Below are 19473 nucleotides of genomic sequence, written 5' to 3' on the forward strand. Positions count from 1 at the left end.
TTGGCACTGAGCTGTGAAAGAGAGGGAAAACAAAAACGGCAAATGTGGAGTCACTGATGTAGTGGGCTACAGCCTGGCACTAACATCTTATCAACCAGTGTTCACTGAGCAGGACAGTAGTTACTGTATGGCCTCTGAACTATGTTATGTTATGTGAAGACACCAGAGCATCCAATGAAACCAAACGTGCAAAATTTCCTCAATCTGCTGTGGCAAAATTTCCTCAATCTGCTGTGGTGTTTTGGGTAGTGATGTAAATGAAACACATGAAAAATACACTGTCGACTGGAGAGTATTCCTTTGTATTTTGATGAAGTATGCATGGTTTTCTGCAAGTGTGCAGTATCAGAACATAACAACTAAAAGTTGTGTTTCCTGCTGTAAAGATGCTCACTTGAAGAGTTTGATATTCTCAGTGCTTACAGTTGTTTGGGTGTGTTTAGCTGAACTACAGCTTCACACAGTAAGACTCAAGGAGTTCTAACAGATTTTCTTAAACTTGGCGTTTGATTTTTTTTAGTTGTGACTCCTGTGTAATTGATTAACTATGTTGAAGCTCTAAATAAAAGATATCATTTATATTTTTATGTTGCACTGCCTAAAAGTGGATGTGTCTTGATCGTTAAACTAAGTCCTTAGAATCATATGACTTGTTAGTGTATGTCAGGCTCTTAAAAATAGATAATTAACTTTTTCGTTTCCATTATTCACTTATGCTGCTGCTTCTTTCCTAAACAGATGCAAATGTGAGCTTGAGAGAAGTCAGCAAACATTGACTGCAGGAGATGTATCATTCAGTGGCACTCCACAGAAAAGTTTTACTGCTCCTTTAACACCAGCTCCAAGTAATAATGGTAAATGATCCTTTTCTTCATCCAGCACGGATAGTTGACTGTCAGTTTTCTTAGAAGGTTGAGTGTTTTAAACACTACACTTGTACTGTGTTGCCTAGCCCCTCTTATGTAAGTTACTATGAAAGCATCTAATTTGTAGCACCCTAGGTTTCAATTTCTAAAATTATTAGTACGGATTGAACACATCACAAATATTAATTTTTTTCAATACTCCATTGATGGACATGGAATAGTAATAAAATATCCTTCAGTAGACTGCAGCAATCTTTTGAATGCCTGTTCCTGGTGTCTGCTCTTCCCTTCCTGTTGTGGGGAGCAAATTTCTCTCTGTACCACAGGTACTTTAACTGTAAAATGCAGTCAAAAATTAAATGTGGTATTTATTTAGAAAGGTTTGGGTTTTTTTTTTTTGCATAGACTGTTATTGTGCATGATAATCTACACAATTCATGCTATGTATCCATTTCAAAGCATCACTTCTATCTTCAAATTAGTGACATCAAAAATATTTAAAGTATTTGAATGAACTGGAAAAATGACACAAAGTTTCCTTAAGTGGAGACTTCTGTGGTCCGGTACCCTTATGCTCTTTGTGCTGAAAAACTTTGTGTTCAATGTTATATGAGTTACTTCTTTCAGTGCTATGAACAAATGTTCTGTGAGTTTGGCACCTCAGTCTTACTCCAGAGGGAAATCTGAGCTAATCTCTTACTCTTGTTCCTTTTACTTTCTTTATGCATATCTGTAAAGGGGTGCAGTTAGTGGCAATGTCAAGCCTTCCACTAAGCATGGCACTCCTGAAAGACAGATAAGATTTCAATGGTTAAATTATTAAAAGATTGAAGTTTACCTAACTTTATTTAAAATTGTATTCCTGGGGAGATATTTTCCTTTGAATGCTAGACTCTTAAATTCATTAAGATAATTGAATCCTAGAATTTCAAGTTGGAACGGATAAGAAAACCTGGCTGGACTGGGTGAAAAACTGGACTAAGGCAGATATTCATAATGTCTTTGTAGATGCTAAGTTTGAAGAACTGGAAGAAAAATACAAGAAAAAAGTACAGGAAAATAAAGAGCTAGAGTTACAACTGAGAACCATCCAGCTTAAGGTGAGTATCTCTTAGGAATGGTTTGTGTGATATCTAAGAAGGTAGCCACCGAGTGAACTTGGAAAACTAAATGGAAACTAGTGAAAAATATTATACCTCACATAAAATATAATTTCAAAAGAAGAGGAGAGAGAATTAATATGTGTGTACTGCCATTCAGAAGAAATCTTGGAGAATTCAGAAAAGCCACCCTCTTTGTCTAGCAAAGGAAAGGAGGACATTAAAAATGAAATCATATCCTTCACAAACTAGGAGTCTTCTGCAAGCAAGGATAAAACAGTGTCGGTTATGCCAAGTTAAATGCTATATGATAATAAAATAGCCTTGAAAAATATTGTGAGTAATAATTCACACCTAGAAAATAGAAACCCATAAATCTTTCAAACATATATGAAGGAGGAACAGTATTAGCTAATATCTGAGAACAAGATGAATAAGATGTGAAAGCCCTCAAGGAAAAAGCCATTGTAGAAAATGTGAAATAATTTTATCTTTGGTACTTACTATGTAAAGGTTTAAAAACTTCCATATCAGAGCCTTTTTTTTGTTGGAGTTGAATCTGTGGCACAGCCTCAAATTGGAAATCAGAAGTAGTCTTAAATTTGATTGATAAAATGAATAGTAATTTTAAAAAAATCACCAGACACAGAGAATATTTTCCCATTAATTGATAGGGCACTGCAGTGTGGGTCTGTTTAATCACTGTGATGTACAATGTTGCCTTATTCTTCTCTTGACACTGGAAGGAGACAAGGATGATGACATTAGAGAAAAACACTTCCAATGCTGCTTCTTGGAAATGCAGTTTAGTCAGGCCAACATTTTGTCCTGGGCAAATTATTTAGAAACATGACATGATCCCTTTATTGAAGCGTGTGTAGGTGTATGGAGAAAAGGTCAACCATTTGCTGAGAAAGGCAAATCATGCCTCATATTTCAGACCTTTTAGGGTTTTTCTTTTAAGAGCAGATCAGAAAATGTGTAAGTCCAGTGCAACTCAGTGTAATGTTTTTGGATGTACACTGATGAAAGGGAAAATATTGGCTAAGGGGAGTTCTTGCAAATTTCAAGGAAAAGAGTACAGAGCGGCAAAAAATGGTCCATTTTTACTGGGGAATGTCAACAGAGAAGCCTGAAAGGGCTTAATAAAGAAAACTGTGCTATTCAGCATATTGATCAGTGCTCTGAAAAAGAGTTGAAGAATACAGTGAAGACCACACAGTATTTTGTAACACTTGCAATAATTAAGATGGTGAGTAAAATTCAGCTTAAAAAAGAGTAGTGAAATAATACATCAGGAAAACATAATTTGGAAAAGGAATACCTGATACATTCAGACTTCAAGTCTATGATTACAGGAAGCATTTGTTTGTCATTGTGGCTAGTTCTGGATTCAAATTTTTGTCTCAGAAAATATAAATTTAAATGGCATATAGGGGAAATGATTACTGCATGCATAACTAGTTTTCTTTTCCTCTTTGTTAACAAGTTATTTTACAGGATTGGACACAGCATTCTGGGCAATGTAATATAGGTTTTTGGTCTTGGTGCAGCTGTTCCTAGATAACAGCATGGTTTGACTGAGAAGTCACTCTGGATATTACATGGTTTAGGGATTTAGTTTAAGAAAAAGTAATTCAAATGAGCTGTATTTCAAAGTCCAGTTAAAAAAAAAAGCAATAGGGGCTTTACTCTTTCAGGTTTTGTTTGTTTGGGGTTTTGTTCACTTAAGAAGGAGGAAAAAAAGTCTAATTTTTTTCCTCTGTTTAATTTTTCTGTTGGGGAAATATTGAAAATTTGTACCTGGCAGATTTTATTATAGCAATTTTGGAATACTCTGTTTATAAGTTTTTATTAAATGTGTTTTGAATTTATCTGTGGTTCTCCAGTAGAACTAAATGTTGGTCAAATATCAGATATGTTAATCTAGACTCCTCTATTTTTTTTTTAACAGCTTACCAGTCTTTACTTGCTTGCAAAAATGTAGGCTTTGATTTTAAAAAATGGTGGAGTTTAAAAACTCCTCTTTAAAAGACAAAAATTTATGTATCTTACTTATAAAGACACATAGGTCAAAATTCTTTTGGTATCCCGGTTTGTATTTATAAGTAGCAGCTATGCTTGGATTCTTGGGCTGAAGTTGTTTAATTTGCATGGCATCAAAAATAATTACATGTATCAGGGCTTTGTACTGGTGGGTGCTGCGATGTTATAACTATGTGGAATGATGATGACCTATTAGCTATTAATGTTAAATATGTTATTTTGTTTTATGTTGGATAAGGAACTATATAAAGGTACATACTTTTCTTTTTTTGGACACAGAAGATAAACCAGCCTCATCCTCAAAGCTCTTTGAGTCACAGAGAGATTGCTCGGCATCAGGCTTCCTCATCTGTGTTTTCATGGCAGCAGGAAAAGACACCTTCTAGAAACCCAGAAACACCTGCAAGGGGAAGTGCTGCAGCATCCTCTCCATGGGATAAAGAAATAAATTCAAGTGTTCTATCAGAGAAGAATAAGTTTGACAGCAGCTTTGCTGAGAATTCTAATTCCTCCCTCATGATCCAGCTAAGAGCACAGAACCAAGGTATTTGATGCTTTTCTTTAAGACCCAGAGGCAGTCTCCTGTATGGTTTCATGAAAGCTGGTGTGCAGATAGAAGCAGGCTATTGAAATTAGTGCTTTAGCAAGGAAGAGAGAAAGATACTTGCTGTTGCTTTTGCCAGCTGGCCCTGTTGACTGGTGTTGTATTTTCAGCCTTACACAGAGATTACCTACAAGCTGTGGTATCTTTTACATAAGGGGTATAAGAATTAGAAGGGAACAGTTTGTATTTTTGGACTGAGTAGGGGACGTCATCTAAAAGAAAAAAATGCATTTTTCCATTAATCCCATTGATCCTGGAACAATCTTCTTAAAACAGCTAAAAAAGCTCTTCAGAATTTCATTGCATCTCACTGTTAAATCCAATTGTATTGTTTCCTTATTTTTCTATACTATTGATACTTTTTGACTGAGCAACAATGTCTTAAAAATTTGATGCTTGAACATGCTTAGTGCATAACTGAATTGGTCCATGATGGATGCTACTAGGAGCACAAAATGAAGTTCAATCAAAACCCAAGATATGGTCTTGTATTGCACATACTTACATGAAGAAATAATCGTTTCTGATACACCTGATAATTGTAAGAAAGGAAATAGCTGGTTTGTTGTGGATTTGTTGAGTATTCACTTGAGCCTGCTACTTGTACTCTTTAGACAGCTTTTCCACTGTTTTACAAGTGGAACTCTCCAAACTCTTCATTCAAGTACCTCATACACAGTTTCAATTTTGGTGGCTTTTTCAGCTTGGAAGCCTTACAAATTCAGAATCAGGAAGACAGGACTTTTTTAAGCGAGAAAAAGAAAAACAACAAAACCCCAACAAAAAAATCCCAAAACCACCACCACCACAAAAAATCCCACAAACTGCCCCCCCCCAAACCAGATTATATTAATTCTGGATAATGCTTCCTGTATCTGACTTATGTTTTCTACTGTGAATTGTGTTTCTAGTGTGTTGTGGCTTTTGGAAGATAAATTCTAAGTGATACACTGTGAGAATATTATTTTGTTTAGTTTTATATGTATGCAGTTTTGAGACAGAAAAAAGATTGAAGTATGAAATGGGACATTTACAGTTAGGAAATAGTTGAAAAGTCTTTTGGAGGCACAGTTGCGCTAAGGAAATGCTTGTAGTGGATATACTCATTAAAAATATATAATAGTTATTTCAAGTGACATGTTTCTGCATGTTTAAAAAAGTAACAAAACCAAACAAAAATAAGCCAGCAGAGGAACAAATTGTCTTTGCCTTTGCAGCACTTGTTCCTGAGCTCTCGTTTCTGTGTTCTTTCTCGTGAGGTAGGAATTATTGATTTACAGTCAACTGTCTTTCAGTCTTGATAGTTTTCTTTGTTGTCATAGTAGAAGACAGCTAAAACTTGTTTCAACGTGCTGAAAATTTCACAGGGTGTCTGCCTGTGCCAGGAAACTGGGTTGTTATCAAACATTTTAAATAGGAAGTGGAAGTGTGTTGGAAGAGGTATCTTCCAAAGCAGAAAGTATCCTTAATCTTTACTGTTTTTTAAATTCAGAACTAAATTCCATTATTAAAGACCTAGAACAGCAATTGCAAGCTCAAGAAAAACTGAAGAGGTCCCATATGAATAAACATCAAGAGATTGAACTGGAGCTGGACAGATTGAAGTTGGAATTAACGGAGAAGGATAAAATTTTGAATAAAACCAGAGATAAACTGACTCAAACGAGTACACAACTTGATCAAGCTACCATGCAGGTAAAATGTTGTCTCACACATCATCTAACGGTCCTTCCAATTCTTTGTCAGGATTCCTATGTGCAAGTTTTCAGCCATTTAGTAAAAACCAAGGTTCTCAGCCTGAGTTTCTTGAGAGTTTACTGAGGATCCACTTTTGAGAAGTCTATACTAGTTTAATACATATTATATGTAAAAATATTAATACATGTAAGCAGTTGCCCATTTTCAGGAAGGTTCTTACACCACCTGAAGAAATAATTTTCATACTCTGGTAAGATTGACTCAAATTCTGAAAAATAGTTACTGATCAAGTTGCATAGAGCAACAATGACATCTGGTGGCAAGTTTTGACCTGGAAAAGACTGTCGCATCTTTGGCTGAAAATCAGAATTTGTTCCTTATACTACAGGATGTTGTGGGGGCATAGTCCTTGTATTGTAACTTTCTTGTTTTAAATAATGTCTAAGTGAAAATGCAATGCAAGATTAAGAACATATGGAATTTCACAGCCTAATCCTAGGGAGTTTGAATCCATAGTAAAAACCAAGAGAGTAGTATACTTGCTTAGCCAACAATTTACAGAGTGTATGTAAGTAAGTACACATAAAAATCTGAAATTCTTCAGATTTTTTCCTCGTTATCATATGCAAAAGGAGAATCCAGTGCTTAAAGTAATTTAAACTGCAGAAGGTAACATGTAAGTATTTTCCTTGATTAATCAAGTTGCATTACCTTCCTGAAGTCCCTTTTCACCACACTTAACATATTTGAAATTAGTGCACAGATGTCATAATTCCTCGAATCTTCATATTTTCATCTATCTTTTAATTTTTTTTCCTCTACTAGTGATTCATTTACAGCATAGGGAAAAAGATGTTTCTGTGTGTGTCTTCTGTGGGTAGAATAATTATCCGTTGTTTGTCAGCAAGTTTCTGCATGCTACTTAAGTATATTGGTGAGCTAACATTTCTCACAACTCCTGTATTGGCCCTTAAAAAATAAACCTTTGCATATAAACCTTGATCACTCTGCCTTCTCAGAGAGACGGCAACATTTGCCTGTTGATAATTCTGTGAGGAACGAGTTTATGGGAAGTCTTGGCTGTGTAAGGGAAAATCAAACCCCTGACATGGTCTCTTGACTTCATAAAGGCACTGTCATCATGGTGGTTTTGTGGGAAGACATATCTGACCCAGTCTGTCAGCTCAATTTCTCTGAAAAGGACTTAATTTTAATTTATTTGGTTCCAAAAATGACTTGATTCAACTTCCTAAAGGTTAGGAATTTAATTTTCCCTTGTTAATTTTTTATGGATATAAGAGAGTGGAGTTCTTTTACTAAAGAATCAAAGGAGATTAAAAGCAGCCCACGGGGAGGTGCATCCAACCCAAGGTTGTGCATCTAGAAACATGCCTGGGGTAGGACAAGGAGAAGTGGGACTTGCCACCATCGGAATTGATGTGCAGCCCATCCTTAAGGTGCAGTGCATCTTGCCCCAGAAGGTTCCTTTGGTCCTGCCATCTGAAGGTGACTCTTTCTGTTTTGTTTCTTCTTTCTTGCACTGGAATTGGATCTCTGCCCACCTGCCCACCCTGGACTTTGAAAATAGAACTGTATTGAGATTTTAGATTTTAGTTTGTGCCTCGTAGCCTGGATTTAATCCTGGCAACCTCCCTTGTACACTTCTCTGTCACTGGTACTATTCCCAGACCTCAAGCCCAGGACTTCTGTGTTTTCAAGTATTTTCACTCCTTGTGAGATCTGCAGCCTTTCTGCAATCACCTTTCCATGTGATCTTAGGAAGTTCACAATCCCTGCAGTCTCTGCCTAATACCTGACATCCCAATGCAACTACCCACTTCTTATTTTCTTATTTCTACCATTTCATTAACTCAATAAACAGCTTTGCCATTTTTTGTTACTCTCTGGGGAAAATGAAGTATATATATTGCATTAACAGCTTTGGTCTGGAATAAAATTTACATTTTTTTGTTCAGGAACTTAGGTGAATGATGCATCACTCTCTTGGGTGACCTAGTATTAATATAATCAACTGAGTTAAGTAACAAGTTAATGTGGAGGTGAACCTAGACATAGCTTGCTGATTTTTTTTTAATGTTTAAAAGTAAAAAATACTGTTGTTATTATAAACTAAGATAGTTGCTTCTTTTTTCTGTCCAAATCAACTTGCTGAATCACTCTGAAATTTGGTGAAATAGCCATTTATTTTTAGTCTAAACATGTAGCTGCTTAGCAGTTAGCAGTCGTTCTTTAGTTGGTAGCAACCTGAGGTACTGAAAATACAATCTGTTCTTTCTGCCAGATGTAGCATCTTTCTGCAGACTGTCAAAAACATTGATTTTCTTATTATCTCAATATATGAAGATGTGTTATATATAATCTAAAAACTTCGTATTATTGTGTGTGTATGCACTCATATTTGCACATGCACACTTAATACAAATATATTCAAGTATATATAATCTTTCTGTATATACACACAAATTTTCTCACTAACATAAGGAAGAATGAATGAGTTTTGTACTTTGGATTGCTAAGAATTTATATGGTACCAGCTGAAGTTACTGTGGTTATATGAATGCTAGAAAAATTGTAGTAGCTGATAGCAGTGAACTTTTTGTGTGAGAGCTTATATATTTAAATGAAACATTGCTTGCACCTTTAATACTTATGATTGATAACTAAATTATTTTAGGTCCAAATGTTGGAGCAAAAGGTGAAGCGATTGTCAGAAGAACTGAGTTGCCAGAGACAAAATGCTGAGAGCGCTCGTCAGTCTTTGGAACAGAGAATAAAGGCCAAGGAAAAAGAATACCAACAGGTAGGATAAGGAGAACTTTTTAACTTTGACTTCTTGAGGAGATGAAATCACTTGGCTTGTGTTGCGTATCTGATTTTCTGTTAGATGTGATCATATTTGACAGAGAGGTAAAAATTGCAAAGGTCATGGAAAAAATGGAAAACAAACATCACAATAGTGAGGATAGTGCAATAATAGGGATAGTATTCGCTGGAAAATAGAGAACATGTTTGAGAGATGGAATGAGATGTAAATCCATGAGAAACTAGGCTCCATTTTTCATAAAATTATGTGTATGTGAGCTCAAACTTAGTAACCAACTCAATTATTTCTGTGGAATTTGAGTTAATTTTGTATGCATTTCACACAGAAGCAAATAATTTCTTTAGGATTATATCTCTATTATTCTAATTTTGGTTCATGCTCAGAAGATGTTAATATAGTCAATTAACATAAGTATCTTTCATTTCCTTCATGCCAGCTCTTGCAGAGAGAAGTAAAGCACTATGCCAGGAATTTTTCTGTAATGAAGTTATATTTAGTATTAACAGCATTAATAATGATTTGTATTAGGGCTAAATTCTTTGTTTTTCTTTTTAAGCTTAATAAACTAGTGTTGGGAAATCCAAGACACAGATTCAGAAGTGATAGCGGTGGTTCAGATGGGCATTTTAAGTTTGCTTTAGGGATTGAATATAAGAGTATTACCCTGAGGAAGACTGCTTGCTGTGTCAGATGTTTAACCTGAAGCCTTTTCTCTAAGGATAAAATTATTGGCAGAGGAGTTCTGGTGGGGTAGCCAATAAACAGTGCTGCTACCAGCACTTTTGAGTGAAAAAGTGATTTGACAAAGTCTGTTAGTCAAGGTGCTACCTCGGGATCTCAAATTGATACTGAACCTTGTCTAGAAGTGGTAAATTGGAAAAACTGATCTTTGCATTTGAATAGTTGTAGCATCACTGTATTAATCAAAAGATCGGTTGAAGGCCTGTGAACCTTCTGTCCTGGTTTTTTCTTTTTTTTAGTTAGCTAAATAAAGGCCTTCCTAAGATTAATATGTCAGCCCACATACTGCCATTCTAAATTGTTCAGCAAGGCCATTAATTGAGAAGAACTCTTTTTCTGCAATGGTTAGGATCTGTGAGCTGTTATAGGTTCTTCAAATGTTTGTTTAATGTTCGTTTATTTATAATATTAGTCTGTCAAGTCCTATTTAAAGGCTCTGTGTTACATTTTCTTGCAACAAAATTTGTGCAATATTATGGAAAAAACCTAACTTATAGTATGGTAAGCAATAGCAGAGATGAACTTGTCTGCTTGTATTGTAATGTAATTCTAACATGAAATTTACCTTTAGTATGAAAAATTTTAACACTATTGCTTTCATTACTTTTGGATTCAATTTTTTTCCCTTTCTGTGACGAGAATGTTATAGTAACTGAGTTCTTAAGGAGATGACATAAATTGGGTGAATGTCATTCTTGCTTCTGTGGCATTTGCCACATGAATTAAAACTGTGTTTAAACTGTTTTCTGTGTAAGACAAGTGTCCCTGAGCAGGCAGTACCTGCTGATAAAAATCAGTTGTTATTTCTGCAGTAACTAAAATAGACTTGTTGTGGTCATGCGTTTATTTCTTTGCTTCTCTGCCACTGTTTTCTAGGAACTGTCTTGTCAGCAGCGTGCCTTGCAAACACTGGATCAGCAGTGCAACCAGATAAGAAGCAAACTGAACCAGGAATTACAGCAAGCCAAAAATGACTTCAATGTTCTGCAGGCAGAATTTGACAAAGTAGGCTTTTTTTAGCATTAAAGTCCACTACTAGAGTGGTATTTAGTTGCCTCAACAACACTGCCTTAATTATACATAAAGCAAAAAAATAATGTGGCATCTTGTATTAATGTTTTTACAGTATGTATTAGATGTTCTGTATTCATAATTTCTTACCAAAATGCTATATATTTAAATGTGAATTATAGGCTTTTAAAATTTTGTGGTTAGTCCACTCCTCACAGGGAAGGAGATGTACATGCAGACAGTGTAGATAAAATAAATCTGAGAAAGGAGCTGCTAAGGCTGATCACTAGTCACTTTATGTAAAAAAACCCAAAACCATGCAGAGGTGTAGTTTGATGATAGAGCTACTGACCAACAGGTCATTGCTCTTTGGAAAAACAGTCCCATTTTCATATACCCTAGCCATGAACTCCTCATGTGATCCTGGAGAGAGCTGATAGAGGAGAAAAAAAAAGCAAAGAAAATATTACATTTAAATTAGCATATGTGTATATAGAACCAAGTGTTTTCTGTCAGATTAACTCCCTGAACTGGTTCTCTACAAAATCAGATGAGTGTCATGGCTTGTGTAAGAAAGATCAGTATGAAGGAGTTCTTCCACAACTTTGGCAGCAGCTACCTATTGAAACACTTTAGCTGTCACAAACTCCCAGTTTTCAGTAATTTAAAAAGCAGCAGAAGCCTCAGGAGTGGGTGACCAGAAAAGAGGAATGTTTAAAAGCCTTCAAAAGCCCTTGAGAGCATTTCTCAAGCAGCAGAGCTAACTGATTTTCTAAAAAGGGCCACAAATTCTTGAAAGTTATATTGAGAAGCCCCATTTGCAGGCATCCTAAAGTGAAACATCATTTCTAGAGCTGCCAACAGATTTCTTGCAGGTTTGTTTTATTTTAGAAATATAGCTGTGGGGCTACATTCAGTCAAAAGTTTTTACTGGAGGCTTCTTTATCATATGCATATTCTTTTGTATATGCTTACTAAAAAATTGGTTAAATTGAGAGGACAGTAAGTACCTTGTACTTCCTTCTCAAAGAAAGGTAATTTATTTCATGACCTCAGAACAGACCTTTTTTTTGACCCACTAGTGTAATTTCCTTCCTTTTTAATCTGGAGCGTTTTAGGACTCTTTTGAAAGAGGTAAAACCTGTTCATTTTTAAAAAACCTGTGTCAACAGAGTAGTAATTGCAGTTACAATCCTAACTTTGATTCCCATAGCTTAACAAAAAGCCAGTTGTATTTCAATTTCATTTCTATCCTACAGATATCATTGTGGTGATGTAGCTGCAAGTTGGATGAATTAATCTTATTTCAGACAGTCTAGAAATGTATGTATTTTAGAGACAGCCCAAGTCAGAAGCAAAGGAGTGGAAAGGCAAAAAGCAACTTTTCTCTAAACACCAGTAAAGCAACCCTTGGGTTCAGGATGGGATAAAATAATGTAGTTTAATTTTGTAGCAGACTGTTGAGTTCAAGAATTGGAGTTTAAAAAAAGTCGTTCCTGTGATTACAATGTTGGTTTTCCAGGTAATGGCAGCAAAACAACGCTTGGAGCACGACACTGGTGATCTCACCCAGAAGCTGTGCAGAGCAGAGCAGACTTTATCAGCAGCCCAGGCTAAGGAAGCTGACCTGACAAGAAGCTTTCAGGTGAGCAATGCTGAGGAGTATTTGGCACAATTAATACCATAAATCAACAATTTGTAAACACTTAATACTCTGGAGCATTTGCTCACAATTGTGTTTTTCACCATAAGCAATCTTTAAATGCTTTTGTGGACTGTCTTAACTCATCCTAGTTGTAACAAAAAATGAGGCCTTCCCTAACATCATGGAAATTAGTGCAGTTTCTGGAGTTAGCTGTGTGGTTAGAATTCATTGCTGTAATGCTGATGATATAGTTCTAGTTCATGTTGGACTTGCTTAAAAAAAAATAGTGTTTCAAGAGATTCTTGCTTTTGATTCTGAAATAAAAATCAAATAGTAAATGTGTGTTTGATTTTGAAAGCAAAGTCTAGAATCATTGACTGCTGCTTTGATTCATACTGTTAAACTCAGTGACTTTGTGCAAATACTATATCCTATTAAAAAAAATGCATCTCTCAGAATAAGGCAGTCCAATAAATATGCAATGCTGGAAAAACTTTCTCTTGAAGGTTAATGCAGAGAAGTTTCTGTATGCTGCCAAGTTACCTCACTCATACATGCAGAAACCTTTTCACTTTAAAGTCTCCTCTGTCTTCTCAATTACAGTGTTTTGCTTTGGTGGCAACCAGAACAGCTACACTTGAAATTGTTCCACTTTTGCCAATAGAGACCTCTCAATGTAAATTTTGTCCTTTATTTGGAGAATCAACAGTAAGAAGGATAACCAGCTGGATACCTGTGTAATCCATGTCGCAGTTTGGTTTTGTTAAACACTCTCATTTTGCTTGTTACCAGTTGTCATCAGCAGATCTAAAATAACCTGGCATAGTCTCTGCAAAAAAATTACCTTCAAAATTCTCTGCAGAAGTCTAAAGCAAAATAGTGGGTTTTGTTCAGATTATCACAAACATTTGTACAGGTTTAGTATAGTGTGAAAATTTAGGTGCGTTCTTGCTGGTAGATTGCAATGTCTGAGAACATTCCCAGCTCTTGGAATGTGACTTGTTGGAACAGCGCTTTGCATGGTTTTGGCCCAGCTGCCTGGCTCTGTCTCATACATTGATTTGTTGAGCAAGTCCACAGGAGGCCACCAAGGGGATGCTCAGAGGAATGGAGCACCCCTCCTACAAGGAAAGGCTAAGAGAATTGCGTTTGTTCAGTCTGGAGAAGAAAAGGCTTCGGGGTGACTTAATTGTCTTCCAGTCCCTGAAAGGAGCCTATAAAAATGATGGAGAGAGACTATTTACAAGGGCATGGAGAGGGACAAGGGGAAATGATTTCAAACTGACAGAAGGTAGGTTTGTATTAGACATTAGGAAAAATTTCTGTGTCCAGTCTAGCAAGGGAGATCCCTGCCCATGGCAGGGAGGTTGGAACTAGATGACCTTTATGGTCCCTTCCCAACCCACTGTATAATTCTATGGATATTGGGAATGTTTGCACCAAATTGAAATAATTGGACCTTTCAGCCATTTTAATTCCTTAAACTTTTTTGTTTTTCTTTCCATAGATCACCCTGGGTTTTCTAATGAATGGCTTAGTTTAAGTCACATAGTTGTATTGCAGCTTTGAATGCAAGAAGTTTAGATGCTTGGACTTCTTGTAAAATGTTTCAAGGTTGCTAAAAACCTTATTCATTAAATTGATATGTGACTGGATTTTTTTTATTTAAAGTGTGGGTAGGGAAGGCTGTGAGTAGAAGGGAAAGCAACTGTAGGTGACAGTGACAGTTTTAATCATGTTCTGAAGGTAATTTATTTATGTTGTTGCAAAAACAACCCTGGTATGCCAGCGAGCTTTTAATTTTTTCTATTCAGACCTTTCAATTTCTTGAGCTTGGCTTTTGTGAATCCTATGCCCATCTGCTAGTAGTAAATGGATGGATAATTGACGGTTTGTTTGCATTTGGGGCATGCCAGTTCTGTGGCATCTGTTGTCCAGAGCACAGGAGTTTGGAGAACAAGGATGAGACTCTTTAAAAGAACTTGTATTTGGTTTCCTGGGTGTGATGTACTTACATAGTATTTTTTGGTGGTGGTCTTAGTGTGTTCTGTTTGCTTTTTGGAGTTTTTTAAAATCAATTTATTTGAAAGAAAATGCTGTTAATTGTATAACAACCATCTGAAAGTGTAAGCGCTTCTAAATATAAATTGGCCAGTGTTGCCACGTTGTTGATGATCAGTGGAAAGAGAACTTGTCTCTCCATGAGATGACAGGTGAAATCTGATCTACACATTTCATGTTAATTTTGATACCATTGCAGGGATTTGTTTACCAAGCTGCTTTGGGAAACTAGCCTGACTTAATCAGCTCAGATTTTGTAGAATCTCTCCTCTCCCATCTCTTTCTGTGAAGTCATGTGGAGCTGTTTGTTCTATGCCAACAGGGAGCACACTGACTGCATCAACTGGCAGTATCTCTCTGCTGTCAATTCACTAAGAATAAAAAATTCAACTTATGTTTCCAAGCAATGCTTAGGAACCCAGGCATAGATTCCCAAAGTCTTAACAGGATCTAATAGAATACCTTTACTTTGATTTAAATGAACTGAGTTCATTGTTCTCCTCATCAATTTACATAAAATATGGCCTTATTTGGTTTTGGTTTAGGAAGTGAAGCAGGAGAAAAATCTTCTTAATTGTCAACTTGAAAAGAAATCGCAAAAGATCCAGCAGCTTGAAGAAGAACTAAATATGATCAAGCAATCTCTAAAGCAAACCCAAAATTTTGCGGAAGAGATGAAAAGTGAGTTATGATTTTAAATTTACAGAACTCTTTCTGGATGTTTCCTGCAATGTCGTAAGTTTCATTGTGAATTAAGTAAAAAGTTTCTGCTGGGGGACGTGATTAGTGTTTTTTAAGAACATTGAGTTTGTTGTCAATGAAAATGAGTTTGTCTGTGAACATGTACAGTTCCTGAAGATATGCTGTTTTGAAAATAATCGAAGTGTACTGACTTATCAGCAAATTTGTTTTCATAGAATCTCTTTTAAATAAAAAACTTAGCAATTCCTTTATGGAAAGCTGACTGTATGTAGTGCCTGACAGCCTAAAGTAATATAAACATCCTTCATCCAGTGATATATCTTAAGACTGAGGCTTTGCTGTAGAATGGGAGTTGAAACTAGTAAAAGTAAATAGTATCACCTCATCTAGAAAGTTATCAGTAGACTTGCCAGTACTGACTGACAAAGATTTAATGGTATTTTCTTCTACAGATAAGAATGCTGTTCTGGAAGTGGAGCTGAAGTTACTGGAAGAGAAATTGAAAAGGCAAGAGAACTCCCTTTCACTGGAGAACCTGAAAATAGCTTTAGCTGACATGGAAAAGCAACAAGAGTCTACCCGAGGTGTCCTTAAGGAAAAAGATAATCATATTAAAGAACAAGACTGTAAAATAAGTAAGATGGAGGGAGAATCAGAGGCTTTGCAGAGACTTCTTGGATTAAAGCAGAGAGAATGTGAAGAATTGCAAAAAGAGGCTACTGTTTTTTCTCAATGGAAAAATGAAACTGATAATCTTATAAATAAACTTAAGTCTGAAAAGGAAGGTATGCTGGCTCATATTAATGACTTGGAGGGTTCCCTTCAAAGTCAGCAAAGCAAAAATCATGAGCATAGTGAGAAACTTAAAATGATGCAAACCGAAAGTGACAAGAAATCCACAGAAATTAGAGAACTTAAAGATATGCTAGAATGTAAAAGTGCAGAATTAGAAGAACAAAAAAAAGCTTTTGATGAACTTAAGCAGCAAGCAGAATGTTCTGATAAAAAGTACTGCAAAGAGATAGGAAATATGTCCTGTAAAATATTACAGCTCACCAACCAAGTTGCTGAAGTAGAAGACAAGTTACAATTGGCAGCAAGTCAGGGACTGCAAAGGGAACAGTCCTATCATGACCTGCTTGCTGAATATGAAAAAATCTGTTGTCTTATAAAAGCAAAAGATACTTCAGAAATGACAGAAGATGGAGAAGTTAATTTACAAAGCAGACAGGATAAGATGCCTTTAGAGAATATGCAATTTGCAGCAACTAATGGCACCACTGGAGTGTTGGATCATGGATGTGCAGGAGCCGTTCTAGAAATGGGAAAAACTAAGGATCTGGCCAATTTACAAGAGCAGATCTCTTTTCTTGAGAGTTCTTTAGCAGCTCAAAATCAGCTGAATTCAAATCAGCAGCAGCAGTATGAAGACTTACTGCAAATGAAGAGTGAAACAGAACAAAGGTTATTTGCAGTAGAACAGATGTACACAAGCTTCATGACAGAAACTGAGCAGCACATCAGTAATTTGCAAGCGGATATTTCAGCACGTCAGGAATTAGTTGAAAAAACTTCAGCTCTTCTTGAGGAAAAGGACATGCAACTGCAAACTTTGAATGAAAGATTAGAAAACCAAGAAGCTGAGCTTCAGGATTTAAAGGTCAATAATAAATTGCTTGAGGATTCATTAAGACAGCTGAAGCTCCTGTCTGAAACATGGGATTCAGAGAAAAAGGACATGTCTTCAATGATTTGCTCATACAGTAAAAAAATTGGTGAACTTACTGAAGAAAATACAGCCCTTAGGGATTTAAGCAGTGCTTTAAAGCAAGAACAAATGACTTTACTGGAGGCAAATAAAAATATTTATCATAGTTTAAAGGAAAGAGAAGAAATAATTTCTGAAATGTCTGGAAAACATGAGGAGGAAAGACAGCATATTCAATCAAGAACAGAAGAAATCAAAACAGAGCTTGAAGTTTTGCAGGCAAAGTATAAATCAGTAGAAGAAGAAAATGGAAAAATTATGAACATTCTGAGAGAGCAGACAATTGAATTAGATGAAAAAAAAGCAAAATTAGAACAAGAGAAACAGGTACTTAGTGAGAACAAAGATATCTTACATAAACTAATAGCCTCAGAAGAAATAAAAAAGGATTTGGTTCATGAACTTCAGCAACTACAGTCAGAATTTTCCAACATCCAACATATGTCTTCTGTGGAGCTTGACTATTTAAGTCAGGAAAGGTTAAATGTCCAGACAAGACAAAATACAATGCAAGAGAAATGTGGCTTTGTATGTCAAGAAAAGGAGCAATTGGGGAAGGAACTACCAATAAAAAATGAACCTCTAATGTGCAATGTTAATTGTGAACAAAGACTCTGTTCAGAGCAGTTGAGAAAGTCCATGGAAGAAAAGGACATTGAGCTGAATAAATACCAGGTTAAATTTGAGCTGCTTCAAATGGATTTTGAGGATAGTGAAATCTCTCTAAAGAACTGCAGGTTACAAGTGATGCAGCTGGAGACAGCTTTAAAAGGTAAGGAAGAAGAACTTGAGAAAAGTGTGAGAGAGAAAGAGAGGCTGCAGCAAGAACTACTATCTGTTAAAGAACTGAAAACTGCAGATTCTTTGCTTACAGTATTAGAGGAAGATAGCCACTCATTGGAATATAATTACAGTGACATTTCTCAGGATTGTGGCAAAAGAGGAGTAGATGAAAGTTCTTCATCAGTGTTGCTGGCATCCTCTTTGCAGGTAACAATAAACCAGCTGACTGAGCTTGAGAAAATGTGTGAGAGGTTGCAGAATGAAAACGCTGCACTAACCTCTGGATTCAAAGATGCTAAAACCAATGGTGCCACAGGTATTAATAAAGAGGAAGAGGAGACAGATTATGTAATGAATGCAGATTGCAATTTAAAAGCTGAGAAAGCTGTTCTTCCTGATGAACTTATGGATCAAAGTGATAACAGTGATCTGAGAATGCGTTCTGATAATAAGGAAGTGTCCTTCAGACTTAAAGAATGCAGTTCTTCTGACTATGAAGATTTAAAATTGTCCAGCAAAGAAGTTAAGGCACACTTTGCGGAAGTAAGAGAGAAGCTTTTGACTTTCCAGGATGAACATGTAAAATTATATGAACAGCACTGTAATATGAGCTCAAAGATATGTGAGCTGCAGTCTTGTATTGAAATACTGAAAGCAGAAAATTCTTCACTGTCGGCAAGTCAGAGCAGTGCTCATGTAGATTCTGTGCAAATGTCACTGTCATCGAGCCGAGATGACACGCTGCCTAAATTAGATGAAACTGAGGCCACAGATTCCTCCTCAGACTTTTCTGTAAATCCCTGTTTATTAGAAGTAAGTGAGGTGGTTGATTATCATAACAGTGGGTCATGCAAATGGACAGAGGAAATAAATCAGACAGACAGTTCTGTAGAAGTATTTTCAGAGGATGCAACAGAAGTTTTGGCTGAAAAGTGTCATAATGATCACAATTTGGATTCTGTTAGAGAGCTCAGGAGTATTACTCCAAGAAAATCTAACCTTGAAAATAGAATTGAAGAACTACAGATGCTCTGTCAGACATATGAGAAGGCCATCAAGGTGCTTGAAGATCAGTTTCGTGTTCAAGAGAATATGAAAAATGAGGAAATACAGGAGCTGAAAGAAGTTATACTTTCTGAAAGGAAAGAAATAGATCATCTCAAACAGCAAAATCTATCTGAAAAGGAAGAATGGCAGCAGAAGCTGAATAATGTGACTATGGAGATGGAGTGCAAATTGGCAGCAGAAAGACAACAAACTGAGAATCTCTCTTTGGAGCTGGAAGCAGCAAGACTCCAACTACAGGTCCTTGATTTAAGTTCTCATTCACTGCTGTGCACAGATACTGAAAATGTAAGTAATTGCTATCATGCAAATGAGTTTTATGTAAATCATTTGATTGTGGTCACCCAGATAGATTTTACTGCAAAAATTCTATTTATAATTGTGCCTCACAGAAGCAGTACTTTTTTGGAGAAAGAAGAAAAATAATCCATACTTGAGCAGTCATCTTTGTCCCTAATAATAACTCACTTTGTCTTGTAGATACCTATTTTCCCAAAATATCGAAGGATGTGGTATTTTTACACGTATTCAGCAAATT

The 19473-nt window shown here is 36.1% G+C and overlaps 1 protein-coding gene across 1 annotated transcript in view; it reads left to right on the plus strand.

Moving 5' to 3' along the window:
* CENPF (centromere protein F) overlaps window positions 1–19473 on the plus strand; it is a 35591-nt gene that overhangs the window by 2888 nt on the left and 13230 nt on the right. Inside the window, exons 4-12 of the mRNA XM_039698056.1 lie at window positions 739–854; window positions 1875–1966; window positions 4292–4556; window positions 6109–6311; window positions 9010–9135; window positions 10777–10905; window positions 12434–12556; window positions 15163–15298; window positions 15772–19223. Of these exons, the coding sequence (XP_039553990.1) occupies window positions 739–854; window positions 1875–1966; window positions 4292–4556; window positions 6109–6311; window positions 9010–9135; window positions 10777–10905; window positions 12434–12556; window positions 15163–15298; window positions 15772–19223 (4642 nt within the window). The remainder of the gene's footprint in view (window positions 1–738; window positions 855–1874; window positions 1967–4291; window positions 4557–6108; window positions 6312–9009; window positions 9136–10776; window positions 10906–12433; window positions 12557–15162; window positions 15299–15771; window positions 19224–19473) is intronic.

The sequence above is a fragment of the Passer montanus genome, unplaced genomic scaffold (genome assembly GCF_014805655.1).
Source record: "Passer montanus isolate IOZ18808 unplaced genomic scaffold, ASM1480565v1 scaffold12, whole genome shotgun sequence".
Lineage (NCBI taxonomy): Eukaryota > Metazoa > Chordata > Aves > Passeriformes > Passeridae > Passer > Passer montanus.